At 36.0% G+C, this 16,644-nt stretch overlaps 1 protein-coding gene across 1 annotated transcript in view; it reads right to left on the reverse strand.

Annotated features, from left to right (window-relative positions):
• STXBP3 (syntaxin binding protein 3) overlaps positions 1-16,644 on the reverse strand; it is a 62,451-nt gene that overhangs the window by 37,459 nt on the left and 8,348 nt on the right. Inside the window, exons 2-5 of the mRNA XM_021000515.2 lie at positions 14,981-15,030; positions 14,274-14,355; positions 8,404-8,480; positions 763-841 (exon numbers count right to left, since the gene is read on the reverse strand). Coding sequence (XP_020856174.1) covers positions 763-841; positions 8,404-8,480; positions 14,274-14,355; positions 14,981-15,030 — 288 coding nt within the window. The remainder of the gene's footprint in view (positions 1-762; positions 842-8,403; positions 8,481-14,273; positions 14,356-14,980; positions 15,031-16,644) is intronic.

Here is a 16,644-nt window from a genome sequence, read left to right on the forward strand (position 1 = left end):
AGAAGGAAGAGAATGGACCAAATCATATTGGGAATTGCTAAGCTTGCTTTCCTAATGCTTAAAACAAAAAGACATCTTAATAACAATATTTTTTTCTGGTGATCTTACATAACTGTAAAACACGAGACCACCACAATTTCTGAAAGAATCAAGATTACAAATGACCCAAAAGATAATGGAGATGTGTGGTGGGTGTAAACAGGCTGCAGTATATAACCAATGATGACTCGCACACCCTTAGTTGAGTCAAAGATATACAAATAATAATTAATGGAGTAAAACACATACAGATAATATACAGATAAAAGGAAATAAGATGGTCATGTAGCAAGATCAAGGGATAACAGACAATCAGTTACCATGACAGCCACAAAATGCTAAAAGACCTAGGCCTCCAGAATGTTGAGTGGACCCATTATGGTGGATTTATGGAAGGGCATGGCTAAAAGATTACCTAGTAACAGACAGCATGAATGGACTGACATCTGTATCATATAAAGTAGTACTCACATCAATAATAGCACATATCCATTAAAAAGATACTGAAGTAATCCTGCCAAACCAATGTCTACGTCTCTAGTTTCATTTGCTAGATCCTTCTTTCATTTTATAATGATCAGAAAGGATAAAGTCTAACACTTTTAGACATTGCTGGTCATATTCAACAAATGCTAAGTGTAAAATTTTAAGTGTATGAATAGCAGATTAAATGCAACTTTGATTATAACACATTAACACATATCTTCAAAAAAGTTTACTTACAGTCAGTGAAGTATACATATGCTGCTTTGTACTTGCCCTCTGATTTACTTGAGAAGTCACGTAAAAAACAATCTACAGACTTAAAAAAACAAGCTTTATTAGTTGATTAGATGTTCATTAAACACTAGTGAAATATTAATTTATTTGCCCCCCAACATGTTTTCCATTGTCTAGCTATTATTAACATATCCAAAGAACCACTGACTGCATGTGTAGTAAAACAAGAAATTTTTCAGTTTACATGGCTTTAGGCAAAGCAATACTACAATATAGAGAAACAATTGCTTTCTATTTCTCATTCAAAATCATAGTGCCAGGAAAATAGGGTATCCAAAGCATGAAATACAGTAGAATACACAACTGGAAAATGACACAAGAATTCATGAATTGATCATTGTGCTTGTACCAATCAGGACTGGGAATATTGCTACACAGATGGACAATGACTCTTTCAGGGAATAATTCTACAGATATTCCCAAGGAACATGAGGTGTCCATCAAAGAATATTTGTCATTTATGTAATAATACTGACTTAACAATTTTCTGTGTCATAAATATTGAAAAGATAAAAACAAATTAAATTGCCAGAAATAAAGATTCCTTACTTTTTTTTTTTACAAAATCACTAATCTGAAAAAGCACTAAGGCAAGGGTTCTTAACCTGGAATCCATGGATAGATTTCATCAGACCCATCATTTGGGTAGGAAAAAAAAACTGCATCTCTATTTCAATATAATTGGTTTCCTTTGTATTTTATTTCATGGATTTAAAAATGTTATTCTGAAAAGGGATCTATAGCCTTCACCAGACTGCCAAAGACATCCATGACATAAAAAAGTTAAATACATTTGGGTCATGGCTATTTAAAAAGAAGTAGGAGGAAGCAAATACCCATAACACCTGGAAGTGTTAAATTTCCATGCCACTGCAAAAGGATATGTGGAGCAACAGATATGCATATCAGATGGTAAAAAGGTTCCTCTAGAAAAAAACCAAGTAAGAATTCAGAAAAATGAATGCTTTAAGCTTCAAGATTAAGAAATCACTGATGTTAGTGATTAGAAAAATATGCATAGCGGCAGCTAGTTGGAGCAGTGAATAGAGCACCAGTCCTTGAGTCAGGAGGACCTTAGTTCAAATCCAGCCTCAGATACAACACTCACTGGCTGTGTGACTCTGGGCAAGTCACTTAACCCCAACTGTCTCACCAAAAAAAAAAAAGTATTTGTAATTATTGTTAGCATTATATGGAGTTCCTAGGACTTAGCCTTTGGGGACAGTTAGGTGGTACAGGGGATAGAGCATGCGCCCAGGATTCAGGAGGACTTGAGTTCAAATCTGGCCTCAGACATATAACACTTACTAGCTGTGTCACCCTGGGCAAGTCACTTCACCCCACTGCCCAACCAAAAAAAAAAAGAAAGAAAGAAAAATATGCATACCAAAAAACAAAACACACACACAAAAAAACTAAACACAAAAATGTTACTTTGCTTTTATTCAAAGATTGGAAGGTCATGGAACCCTTCAAGAAAAAGACAGAGAAGTAAATAAAGATATTAATTTATTAATAGGTGACTCCAAGTATGCAAAAGCAATCAGAAAAAAACACCACCACACTCAAAATCAGCAGCAAACTGTACAGAGGATGGGGTGGAGGGATTTCTAAATATTTACCATTCCAGATAAATAAAAGCTATTTAAAATATTTAACTGCAAGAATTGAAAGGTACTTTAATTTTTAAACATTAAAATTATTCTCAAATTCTGTATCTCAGCAATTCTGAGTTGATACAAATATTGTTAGCCTAGGATCATAGATTACAGGACCATAAGATTGGGAGTTGTCAGGGACTTTAGGAACCATCTAGTTCAACTCCCTCCATCTAGAGATCAGAAAACTGAGGCTCAGAGAAGTTAAGTGAGTTTTTTTGGGTTATACAGCTACCAAGTGTCATGAGTAGGATTTGAACCCATTTCTTCCTGATACCAACCACTTAACCTCTGTTTCTCTATAGGGCACTGTCAAATTTTGTCACCAACCTAATGAATAAATGTACATACATTTAAGCATATATGTATACACACAGATAAAAATATGTACTGTGATAAATGGCTAATATGTTCCTAGAGCACTGGGATTATAATATTTCAAGAGTTTTCCCCAGTACCTAGTACAGTTTTTTATCACTTCATCTGCATTTAATCAATACTTATTCATAAAAATTTATTTTGTGAAATTTCATCAATACTGGCAGTTCCCTGTGAGAACTTTCTCTATCACATAGATCATTAGCTGCTCTGCAAATGACAGTTTTAGAGAGTTACTGAGAGATTAACTGACTTACTTGCCGAGGGTCACACAGGTGAACTTGAACCCAGATCTTCCTCAGCTCCTGACTTTAGGCCAGCTCTCTGTTTTCTACACCAGGGTGGTAGACATTACTATCTACTAAGAGACACTGAAGAACGGCCCAGGCCAGCCCTGCTTCATTCTCCTCCCAGCTGGGCCTTTGAGTCATTAGACTGAGCCGCCATGACCCAACTCAGGGCTTAGTAAGTTCTCACTTCAGAAAAATCACTGGATATCTATGCCGGAGCCTCCTCCCATTAGTAAGCGCTGGCTGGGGATCTCCATTTTTGAGGACAGATAGACTGGGTTCATCATGCTTTATATGCCTCCAGCTGTGCTTCTGACTCTCCAGCCTTTGCCCACCAAAAATTCCTTCTGCTTGTCTTCCCCCATTAGAAGTAAGCTCTTTCAGGGCAGGAACTGTTTTTTCCTGCTTTTGTATCCCCAGCTCAGCAAAGTGCTTGGCATGTATTTAAGAAACATTAGCATTACTGAACATGTCCATTGCTAGCCAGGACTAGTTGCAACCTACAGATGTGTTTATTTAAGTGTCCTTATGGGCTTTTAGTATATCAAAAAGATGCTTAATAAATATCTGTTGAATTGAATGAGCTAGCGGCCCCTACTAAAGATATCGGTTACTCTAAAAAAACCCCAAACAACTGATTAGACTAAAAAACAAGTAGATGCTGTAAGCACTGTTGATCAACAAGTAAACCCAAAAGGCAATTAGAAAATATTTACTGTGAAAACCAGAAGTAACAAAAAATAGAAGCCAGCAGACATCACTTACCAATACATAGGTATGTGAATATATATGTATATGTAATTCTCAACTTCCTACAATTAGGAGCAGAATTAACCATACCTGCTCATCTCTTTTGTCCATGAGCTCCCTTCTGCTTGAGCTAGAAGGGAAGTGAAATTAAGGATCGTGGCTCCAGCTAATATTTTAGGTGGGAAAGAGTAAAGGAGGCTATAAAAAGCACAGAGTTGCTGTTCAAGCGAAGAGGCACCTGATACTTTACTTATTTTTAAAGTAACAAATGAAATCCAGGATCAAGTTCAAAGCAAATACAAAGTAGTAGAGCGAAAAAGGTAAAAGATTCACACAAATACTTCAGGTCACACGGAAGATATAAAGGTGTACAGAATTGATTCAAGATTTCTTTTAGCTAAATTTCTACCCAGAGGTCAATTCATATTTTAACACAGCTATAAAAATTAGAAATTTATTATTAAAAATTCTTTTTTATATACTAGTAAATTTGACTTTCATTTAAGGGGAAAAACAATTATAAATAGGGAAGAGTCAACTAAAAAAAAATCTCTACAACTCAGTAAAAATTTAACTTTTGAAATACACACACAATCATACACAGAGAATCTCATAGTTGGAAGTCATTTTCCTAAAGCCCAAGACTTACCGTGTTAGCCCCTATTCTTACTCCAGGACCAAGTATAAAATCCTCTGTTAGGCATCAAAGTTCTTCACAACCTAATCTCTTCCCCGGCACCTGTCTGGTAGACTTGCTCTCGCCTTATTCCACCTATCTCTCAGAATGACTGGATTTCTTCAGTCAATCAGGCAACAAGCACTTATTAAGGGCTACATGAGGTACCACGCTATGTACCAGGGATATAAAGAAAAAGACAAATTCCCTGGCCTCAAGGAGCTCACATTCTGATGAAGGAGACAACATGCATATAATTATGTGCAGACAAGATATGTATAGTGTAAATGTAAGGTCATCTTAGAAGGAAGGCATTGGTGTTGGAGAGGGTGGTATGCAAGGAAAGGCCTCTTATGGAAGGCAAAATCTGAGCAGAGTCTTGAAGGAAACCAGTGAAACTGAGACATCAGAGGATTAGCAAGAAGCCCAGGGTGGTAGACTGAAGAAGACATAGATGGGAATGAAGTATAAAAAAGATGAGGAAGGTGGGAAGAGGCATTTTGTATTTGATCCTAGAGGTAACAGGGAGTTTCTGGAGTTTACTGTCTAAGGTAACTGGGGGTAACAAGGTAAGCCTAGAACTTCAGGAAAATCACTTTGGCAGCTAAATGAAAGATGCAGTGGCATGGGGAGAGCCCTGAGGCAAGGAGACCAACCAGCAGGTTATTTTAAGAGGCTCTATATGCGATGATGAGGGGCTACAGCAGGATGGTGGCGGTGTAGGTAGAGAAAAAGGGACACATACTAGAGAAGGTGTGAAAGTAGAAATGACAATTTGGAACTCAAAGTTTTAAAAATGAATGTTAAAAATTGTTTTTTACATGTAACTGGGGAAAAAAACAAAATACCAACTTTTTAAAAAAGAAGGGGAAAAAAAGAAAGTAGAAAGGACAAGACTTGATGACAGATTGGATATCTGGGGTGAGTACAAGTGAGGAGCTGAGGTGACACTGAGGTTGAGAGCCTGAGTGACTCGAAGGATGGAGGTGGCCTCAACAGTAATAGGAAATATGAGAAGACAAAAAGAATTCTGAAAGATATTGAGTTTTGCTTTAGACATACTGAGTGTGAGATGCCAAGGGATGCCATCCAGTTTCAGTTGTCCAAAAGGCAGTTCATGATGTGAGACTGAAACTCAGTAGAGAGATCAGGACTGGGCACCTAGATCTAGGAATTATCTGTATAGAGAGGATAACTGAACCCATGAGAGCTGATGAGCTCACCAAGTGGGATAAGGATAGAAGAAGAGCTCTCAGAACAAACCCTCCAAAATCCAGCATCAACACTACTTACTGCTGGAGGCCTTTCCTGGTTCCTTTAGCTGCTAGAGCCTTCCCTTCTACGATTGCCTTCCATCGTTATTCTAGATGTACCTTGTACATACCTAGTTATATACATGCTGTCTCCCCCATCAGAATATGAGCTCCTGGAAGCCAAGGACTGTTTTTGTCTTTCTTTGTATCCCCAGCACCTAGGATAGCGTCTGGCTCATAGTAAATGCTTAATAAATAATTACTAATTGATTCTTAGAAATAATCTATCTGGGGCAGCTAGATGGCACAGTGGATAGGACACCAGCCCTGGATTCAGGAGGACCTGAGTTCAAATCCAGCCTCGGACACATAACACTTACTAGCTGTGTGACCCTGGGCAACTCAACCCCACTGCCAGGCCAAAAAATAATAATAATAATCTAACTTGTATCTAAATTAGTATTCACTCTATCACATTCCCAGCAAATGGTCATCCAGCCTACATTTGAAAACAAATATTATCATTCCAATTTTCAAATAAGGAAACTGAGGAAAGGTTTCATGACTAGTTGAAGGTTGTGTAGTAAATATTTAGAGCAGGCTCTGAATCGAGGCCTTCCTCACTTTAAATCTAGCATTCCAGCTATATGCTCCTAACTTTGGGACTTCTGCAAATTTGAGAAGAATTCTGTTCATTCCTTTGTTCGTGTTGCTGATATAAATGTTAAAAGCATAGTGCCAAAGACAAATCCTTGAGAATTCAAAGACAGAGCTTGTTCCAAGTTGATACAGATTCATTAATTGTTGTTTTGGGGTTAAGGCATTCAACCAATACAGAATGTATCTTACCATACAATCATCTATTCTACATCTCTTCATATCTTCTACAAGAAGAGCATGAGAGATTCATCCAATATTCTACTTAAAATGCAGGTAAACTATATCTGTAGCATACCCTTAATGTACTAGGCCAATAACCCTCCAAAAAATAGGAAACTTAAGTTGTTCTGGCACGGCCAGTTTTTGATGAAGCTTTCTTGTGATCACTGCTCCCTTATTCTACTTGCTCATTACCCACGTCTTTAACAACATCTTCAAAAAAAAAAAACCCAACACAACATCTTCTAGAATTAGGCCAGGATTCAAAGCTGAACTAGCTGGTACTTTGATGACTCCATCCTCTTCTCCGTTTCAAAAATTGAGACATTCACCCATCTCCAGTCCTACAGTACCACACTAACTCTCCATGACCTTTCAAAGATCAGTAGCTATTACCATGCCCTGAAACTGGGGCTCAATGACTTGAACTTATCAAAAGGTAGCTTTGTACTTTCTATTTCCTATTTGTCTTGGACAAATTTATTAGGCTTCTCTCTTCCCCTTCTTTCTAATACAAAGGTAATTTTCCTTAATAGGAACAGAGAAAAATAAGAGTTACATAGTCTCTGCCTTCTCTCAGCTGTCAGATATCCTCAGGGTTTCTTCTCAACCTTTGCTCATTCTTAACTTTAGCACTGCTGATGCTATTCTTATGGGGCCATGCCACATTTAACAATATATCCTTCATTATCAATCCTTGCTTCTATGTTCTGTATGTATCTTTAAAAAACCTAAAATGGTTGATGAATCTCCTATACATCCACAATGCCTTCTTCTTTCTCATCCAAATTGTTTCTCTTTGTATCTTCGAATTTTCATTCTTAAAATGTCTAGACCCTTTAAAATCTACTCTAAAATCCAGGGTGCCTATCAAACAATCAATTAATCAACAAATCTCTATTAAATGCTTACTATGTGCCAAAAGCAGTGCTGAGCACTGGGGATACAAGTACAAAGGGCTCTTGACTTATTACTTAGCTCCCAATGTTCAATGGTCCTCCTTCTTCTCGGTGCAACATTCTTTCATTCTCCAACCTCCTGACATGTAGGATTCTTTTCTGCTTCTTCAAGAACGCTTTTTGTTTGTTTGTTTGTTTTTACCTTCAATCTCATCTTCCATTTTTAAGGGCCATCCCCCCTCCCACCCCCCACCCCCTTGATGAAAAAACGAAGAGGTATCCTTTGAGCCACTATTCCTTCTCTTTTAGGAGGGAGATCAACTTAAACTTTAAGCACGGCCTGCAGTAATCTGGCCATGACAGAAAAGACAAACACTGTACACATTACTCAGAGCATGGCAAAATTCTTCCTGCTCTACATATTTGCAGGAAGTGAAATCCTCAGGCCTTTCTTGCTCCTGATGAGAAGTTCTGATGGTCAACTCTAGTTTTTTAATGGCACATTTTAATGTTTCTGACATAGCACATTTTAATAGTTCATTTTTTTCAACAAGCAGAACTATAAACAGAATAGTACAATGGAAAAAGCACTGGATTTGTAGTCAAAGGACATGGGTTCAAATCATGTATCTGCTAAACTCTGTGACCTCGGTGACCAAGTTACTTAGCTCTTTGAGCCTGTTGCTCATTTTACAGATAAGGTGATTAAGTTACATGATCTCTAAGGTCCACTAAATCTATGATCCTATAAAGCTGAGAAAAAATATAAAAGTTAAGTTCTGAAAAATTCAAAACACTAACCTTTGACGTTGGAGTGATAAAATAAAGTGCTTTCATTTGTCTGACAGGCTCACGATTCTTATAAATATCTTCCACAACTAGTAAAAAAGAAGAGAAATTTTCTATATACACATATGTTGGCATACTCAAAATCCTAGAAAAATAAGCCTTATACTGTGTTTATCTTATAATAAAAGTAGCATTTAGGATATACTATGCTCACCACTTATATAACTCCCTTCAAAATAGATTATCTCATTTGATAAATGAGATGAGAGGTCTTGAAAATGTACATTGAACATAACCAATGAACCATTAGTAACATTATTCATTCAACAACCCTTAGATGAGGCTGCCTCTTCATTATGAAAAGTCAAGCGGCAGTAATTTGACAGCAAGGCAATGGCTCTAACAGCCTAAAATTGCTAAGCATATGCTGAATGGTTGCATAAAATACTCAAACAGTCATAGCAAAATGGGCTCTGCAGGGATGTGAAAGAAGGTGAAAGAACAATTGAAAAAAGGCACATTAAAAGATAGAATTTTAAACAAAAACAGCTTTTAAATTATAACATTTGGTTATACTGTCTGACTAATGATTATGCATCTGAATATCATTCTCAAAAACTTTTTTTATATGTCATTAAATAGCTCAATACTTTAAAAACAACACTTTAATATTGCTTCCAGGAAATTTTTATGAAAACTTTACTAGAATTCAGTCAATACATGTTTTCATAAGTTATTCTACAACACTTTGCAATTAATTATGTCAACTAACATAAAACATGCCTAAAGTACTAAAAGAAAAAAAGTTACAAGATTAACTATTTCTTTTCAAACCCACAATTACTTTTAGATTAAAAATTTTTGCTTCCAAATCAGTATTCAAAAAATCTATATTGTAAATAAGAATACCATATTTTAGGATTATGTTATTGGCAAAAAGCCTGGAAACCCTAGCCATAATTAAACACTTAATCAAGTTGACAAGCAGGGAAGGCTACTGTTTGACTTTTCTTTTAAATACCGATATCTGCTTCCCTCCTCCTCTCCCCACCAAGTCTGGATAAGCAAAATACTGAAGCAATCTGTGGTTTATCTCAGGTCCAACCTCTTAAAGTAACATTGTGGATAAAGTTGTATTACTAGATGAAGAGATAAGGCTTTCAAATTGTACTGATACCTTAATCTGCTATTTATTCCAAATTATTTAGTTGCAAGAAGAGATTTGACTTCAATTTATTTATTTTGGAGAGCCCATTAGGTGTCACTATTTCAGTTTCATTATTGCATATTTAAAGTGAAGTGCTATAGTCTTCTATTTGGGAAACAGGGTTAGAAAAGCACTGCGAAATGCAGTGATAAGTATTAGAAAACATTCATGGAAACACTTGAAAAATGTTTTAGCTTATTAGTGAAGTGGAATATATATTTTCCATTTAAAATGAGTATCTGATTTATTAAATAATAATAAATAATATTAAATAACAATAAAATTTAAAAGCTATGTTTGTTTAATACGTAACAACATAAGGGAACAAACCTTTTTCTAAGTCATGATCTATTTTAAAATTTTGATAAATGGCTGAGATGATGAAATAGAGAATAGATAGGGCAGATACTATTGGCCCTATTTTATAGGGCAGTAAACAGGCTTAGAGAGGATAAATGACTTGTTAAAGGTCACATGGCTATCAGGTGACAGGGCTGGGATTAGAACCCAGGTCTTTTAAATTTTAGTCTACTGCTCTGATGTTCATAGAAAGTTACGAGCTAAAAGATGAGTTTAACAACTAACTTATAAATAAATAATATTAGTCTTTTTTTAATTAAAAAGAAACTGCTATTATCAGGATTGCCTATTAAGGAAACTTTGCATTAATACTACTGTATTCAATACTGATTAGCCTTTATAAGAATATCATACATAATCTGAGGCCTCACTACCTGGAAATGACACAGAATACCTCGACAGGATTCCAAGAATTCCATGACAAATGGACAGAGCAGGACAGAAGTATGATTACTTCACTAGGAGAAGAGATGATCTGAAGAGGACTAAGTAATCTTACAACATTTAAAACAATATGGTATACGTGACCATAAGTTACTAATATTTATTTTCATAAGAACAAGAGATAAGAAGCTCAAAATAAAACAGCAAAACGAGTCTGAGTTAAGGAGAAAGTACCTAACAATGAGGGCTATTGGCTATTTCAGTATTTTTCAAGAAAGACTACATAAATTAGGATACTTTAAAAGTGCGGTTTTGTCTGAATTAAGTAGATGCCATGAGGCCTTGTTATTCTTTGATGACTGATTATCTTTTACATTCTCTTACTAGAGCTTATTTATTTGGTACACAAATGACTCAATCTATCACATACTACCAAATGCATTCTTTTGATAAAACCTATTTGAAAGTAAATTTCTTCTATTTCCAAGATCCAAGAAACAGATTCATTTATAAAATTAACATCTACATTTGCACATACACAACAAGTGTTTTTAGAAGATACAAAAGTATTCCTGGGTCACCAATGAGTTGCAATATGCTCTAGCAGAGTCAGTGCCTTCATTGATAATGAGATCATGGAGCTATAAAAGTTTTGAAAATTTATATCCATCCCTAAAACAGTGACTGAATCTAATTCAATAGAAATAAATTTAAAGTCTTGCCCCTGGATATTCCACTCCACCCCCTCAAAACAAAAACAAAAAACAATCAACTCAACTTCACAAGGATAAGATGGGTAAAGAATGGCAAGACAGTTGTTCAGTCATTTTCAGTCGTGTCTGTCTCTCCATGACCCCCTTCTGAGGTTTTCTTGGCAAAGATAGTGGAATGGTCTGCCATTTCCTTCTTCAGCCCATCTGACAGATGAGGAAACTAAGGCAAAAATGGTTAAGTGACTTGCCCAGAATCACATAGCTAGTAAGTATCTGAGATCAGATTTGAACTCAAGAAGATGAGTCTTCCTGACTCCAGGTCTAGCCCTTTATCCACTGTGGGGTTAGCTACCCCAGCAGTAATTATTCTGAAAACAGAGTTTTTAGTGGGCTGCAAGCTCAAAATGAGTCAGCAGCATGATGTTGTAGCCCAAAAAGCTAATGTGGTCCTGGGCTAAATGAAGCTTTCAAGAAAAGGGAGGTAATAGTGCATTGTATTCTGCCATCATCAGTCTTCATCTGGAGTATCGTATTCAATTGTGGGGTGCCACTGCTAATGAAAGACAATGATAACCCAGAGTATGTCCAGAGATGCCAACCAGGATGGGGAAAGGCCCTGAGTCTATGTCATATGAGGATTGGTTGAAGAAACTGGGAATGTTTAGCCTGGGGAAGAGAAGACATGGGAGAAACATCACAGCTGCTTTCAAGTATCTACAGGCCTGTCATACAGAAGGACGACTAGCCTGATTCTGTTAGGCTCCAGAAGGACCCAAAAAAGCAGAAGCAGGGGGTGGAGGTTTCAGAGAAGCAGATTTAGGCTTGATTTCCTGAAAAGCTTCTTAGCAAAAGTAGGATGGACTGTCTAGAAGTGGTAGGTTCTTCCTCTTTGGAGGACTTCAAGCTGAATCATTTGTCAGATATGTTATCACGGAGACTCCTTTTGTGTATGAATTGGAGTAAAAGCTGCTAAGGTCTATTCCAACTCTCAAATTCTGTGTCTCTGAGATCCCGAAGTGTTAATTTTTTTAAAAAACGAGGTAGAAATGGTTCTTGTATAGAACCCAAGAATCCCTTGATACTCTTCTTGCTCTGTATTTTCAACCACGGATTCACTTACTATCTGTATACAGAGGACTCCCAAACCCAAAGCTACAGCTAGTCCTAAATTCTTCTCTGAACTTCAATTTTGAATCTCCAATGGCTGATAAACATCTCTCTACCTCATTAGCATCTCAAACCCAATGGGTCTGAAATGGAATTAATCATCTTCTACCCTAAGTACAAGCTCCCTCCAAATTTCTGTTGCTAATATAGGCACCACCATCTTTCCAGTTACTCAGGTTTTAAACCCTGGAATCATCCTAGGCTCCTTCTTCTACATCATCTCCTACAATTTAGCTCTCTCCTAGCTTTCCAGATTTACTTCACATCACTCTCCATTATGCACTTTCAGTTCTAAACAAACTGAACTACTAGGTGCTTCCTCAATCTGACCTTCTCTCTTTTGCCCTCATGCATTTGCAAAGGTTGTTCTACATGTCTGAAACAAGCTCCCCTGTCACCATTATCTTTAAGAATCCTTACCCTTTCTCTAATTGGAAGGCACAGCCATAAACTCCTCCATCTGAGGTGAGGAAACAAGACAGATCTCCTCAAACATTTCTTCATTTTCCCACTTAGCTGTACTTATTTTCAACTTCTTTGGCTTCTCCACTATTCCCCCATACAGGGTACTCCCCCTCTTCCTTTAATAGTTAGCTGAGGTATTACCTCAATACATGAGACCTTCCCAGAAGTCCCCAATTGCCCTCTCCCTCTTCAAATGACCTCACATTATATTTATCTGTGTGCATTGTAGCCTCTCCAGTGCAGTGTAAGTTCCTTGGGGGCAGGCACTACATGTAACATCACCATTCCCATCCCTTTATAAAGGAAATCTTTTATGAGGAAGACTCATGGTACAGACTCTGCATATCTTCAGAAATCCTTAATAATGTGTCCTTTTGGCAATTTAGGATGAGGAAAAGAGTCAAAAACTTAAAAAAAAAACCCAACCTCTCTTAAGTAACAAGTGGCATGCCTGATATTGAGGCCCAGGGGCAAAGTTGGACTAGGTAAAATAGAGGTTTTGTGGATGGGGTTCTCAGAGAAAAATAATTAGGAGTTTTAAATTAGTGCTTGGAAGTTGGTCTTTGTTTAGAAGTACAGTAAACAGAAGTGGATGCTATAATCCAAAATGAAAAAAGGGCACTGGAAACTTGGAGTTTTCTTTTTGCCTACTGATATTTGGGGAAAGATACAAGTTAACAGCATTTCTACCTGCACATAACACTGTTTGGTTCAGAGAAATTTCCTGGCCTGAGCAATAAAATTATGGAAATTGTAAAATGAATTATGGATTTAGAATCTAAAAACCTGGGTTCAAATCCTGATCCTGCTATTTAATACCTGTGTGAAGTTGGGTAAGTTACTAGGATCTCTGAGCCTCATTTTCTTCATCTGTAAAATGAAGAGATTAGACTAAATGGCCTTTGGGGGTTCCTCTTTCAGCTTTCATTCTATGACCTACGAGTTTTGTCTGTGTATTTCCAGCACCTTGCACACAGTACACAGTTAACATCTGCTTAACTGAACTGACTATAATATGCCATAATGTTATCAGGAAATCTAAGCACAATTTCAAGAGTGTAAATGACTTGCTGTCATGACTAGGTGATCATTCTTTTTCTTTTTCAGTTTTATTATTGTTTTTTGTTGTTAAACCATTTACGTCATTTCCAATTAACGTTGTTTGGGCCCATCCTCCCTACCAAAACACAGACACAGACAGACAGAAACACACACACACACACACACACACACACACACACACACATCCCACTGAACCCTTCCATATAACAAAGAAAAACATTTAAGCAAAGCCAAATGACAAAGAACTGTGTCTGACAATGCAACTATTTCTTCACAAGTAAATTGGAAAATAGGCACTACTATACTTGTTCATTTCCCAGTGGCATTCTGAAGATTAGCACAGATGCAAAATTATATAAATATCAAATCTGATTATCATTAACATGGTGAAAAACATGCCTTTCTTGGTAATTATTAATCTTATCAAAAACTCAAAACTTTCAAACTTTTGTAATAAGACCCAGAAACTTCTCACATGTCTCCAAATAATCAAAATGGACATCAACAATATTACTGACACTTACCAGTTATACCCTCTGCTAGAAGATCTGTCATTTTGCAGCATGACGCCAAAAGCTTAGTGGTAAATTCATCTAAAACCATTATCTAAAAATAAAAATAAATTAAAAATTAAATAACTCACAACTACTAACAGTTACAAGAAGCAAATATGTTCCATTAATTTTATCAATAAAATCCATCTAAACGTAAAAGCAAGTCTTCTACGAAACATGATGGAAAATTCCAATGCTGGACTGAACATTTACTCATTTAATTTATATAGCTCTGAAAACGAGCTTTCTCTGACAATACAGCCTCTGTGAAACCTAACATATTTATATTTCTCCTATTCTATGCTCAAAGATGTTTTAAAAATAGCAATTTTTATTTCCTTACATTTTACATGTATTACATATTACATTACATATTATTTTCCTTACATTTTACATGTAAAAAACCCCAGTGCTTTGTACATAAGAACTTAATAAACACTTTTTCATTCATTCAGACATGCATTTTTGCTTATGCTTGGTATCAAATTCCATTAAAAATATAAATGTATATATGTAAAATATACATTTATATTTTATACATATGTGTATGTGTACATATGTAATATATTTAACATATATTACATATATGTAAAATATGTAAATGTAAATATAAAATAAAATATAAAAATGTCTGCCAGCTGCAGACACAGTATTGAAACAAAACATGCCATTTCTACCTTCCATTCTCCTTCCTTCTTACAGTCATCAAGTACTGTTGTTTTTATTTCTGCAAAAAAAAAAGATAATAACATAAATTAAAGAAATATATATTTTAACAGTTAAAAATACTAAACTCACTTAAAAAGTGGTTCCCACAATATGGGAAATTGTTAGACTATATTTTAACAATGATTTTTTAAATGGATTACTGATTCATTTTATTCTCAGTTAAATTACATTTTTAAAGTTATAATCTGTTATTAAAACCAAAAGTATGTAACTAAGACTATAATTGCGAGCTAATCTGGAAAAAACTTCTGAAACTATCACCTCATGCTGTTTTCCAATTCCACTTAAATCTCAAGGTAAGAATATTTGCTTTAGACAATACAGATGGAAACAAAGAAACTAATTCCAACAAGTCTAAACTGTCATAAAGTATATTTCTAGCCATCCCATAGACAAAGGCATCACTGGAACTTTCAACCGACATGAGCATTTAAAAATACATACATTGTAATATCTGAATTAGAAAAAGACTACAGGAAAGAGACTAGACTGAGAGACTTGAGTTTTAATTACTTTGTAATGGACAGTGAGATATCTGAGGCAGTTTCCTTATTTGTAAAATGGCAATACCTTTCTATTCGCCAAGATTTTTGTGAGGATCAAATAAGATAATATATGTGAAAATACTTAACAATGGGGCAGCTAGGTGGCTCAGTGGATAGAGCACTGGCCCTGAAGTCAGGAGGACCTGAGTTAAATTCCGGCCTTAGACCAAACACCTGACACTTATTAGCTGTGTGACCTTGGGCAAGTCACTTAACCCCAATTGCCTAAAAAAAAAAAAAGAAAATACTTAACAATGCTTTGTTACATATTAGTGTCTCTTTTTTTTTCACTTAAATCTTTATTACAGTTAAAACCTGGGTTCAAAAAATTATGATTGCCAAGTTTCCAATGGTGATGATGTACGTTAGGCTGATTTCAAGGCCTTGGAGAGGAGCCAAGTAAACTTGAAAAACTATGCCAAGGTATAAATCTAAATAAATAACTGGGGACACATCTCTATTAATTATTTACAAGGCTGAAGTGAGTATGCATTTGAGTAAACAATCAACTGATTTGAGAATGGCAAAGACTGGGGTCAGAGCAATAAGTACATGGCAGGGAATGAAACCCAACTTTATTAATTTTTCAAGAACTGCCTAATTTCATGGCAACTATTATGTTTATCTGATTATAGGTGACCTCAAAATAGAGACAGCTGTATAAAATGACATATCTTTGAATGGAAAAAAAATATATATATATGAATACATATAGGAAAGAATGGAAGGAGTAAGAATTAACAAATGGCAGTAAAATCCCTATAAGGGGCTGGAGGAACACTCAGTCAACTATAAGTAGAAGAGCCTACTTTCCTTATCCTACAGCATAGCAGAAGCCTGTAGTACAAGACTCATCTTGCTTATGGAAGTTGTTGGGAAAGCCGTTGCAACTATTTCTACTGCTGCTATGGAGACCAGTAAGATTTAAACCATCCATGGTAATAAGACAAGTAAAGGTCACACCTAGGTTTTATGGAAGCTAGATTTAGAAGACAAGTACAACCTATGTCCAGATCAGTATGTCCCATATCTCTTACTGTTTTACAATGTGGGGTTGGGCACAGAAC

The sequence above is a fragment of the Phascolarctos cinereus genome, unplaced genomic scaffold (assembly GCF_003287225.1).
Source record: "Phascolarctos cinereus isolate Bilbo 61053 unplaced genomic scaffold, phaCin_HiC Scaffold_5;HRSCAF=322, whole genome shotgun sequence".
Classification (NCBI taxonomy): domain Eukaryota; kingdom Metazoa; phylum Chordata; class Mammalia; order Diprotodontia; family Phascolarctidae; genus Phascolarctos; species Phascolarctos cinereus.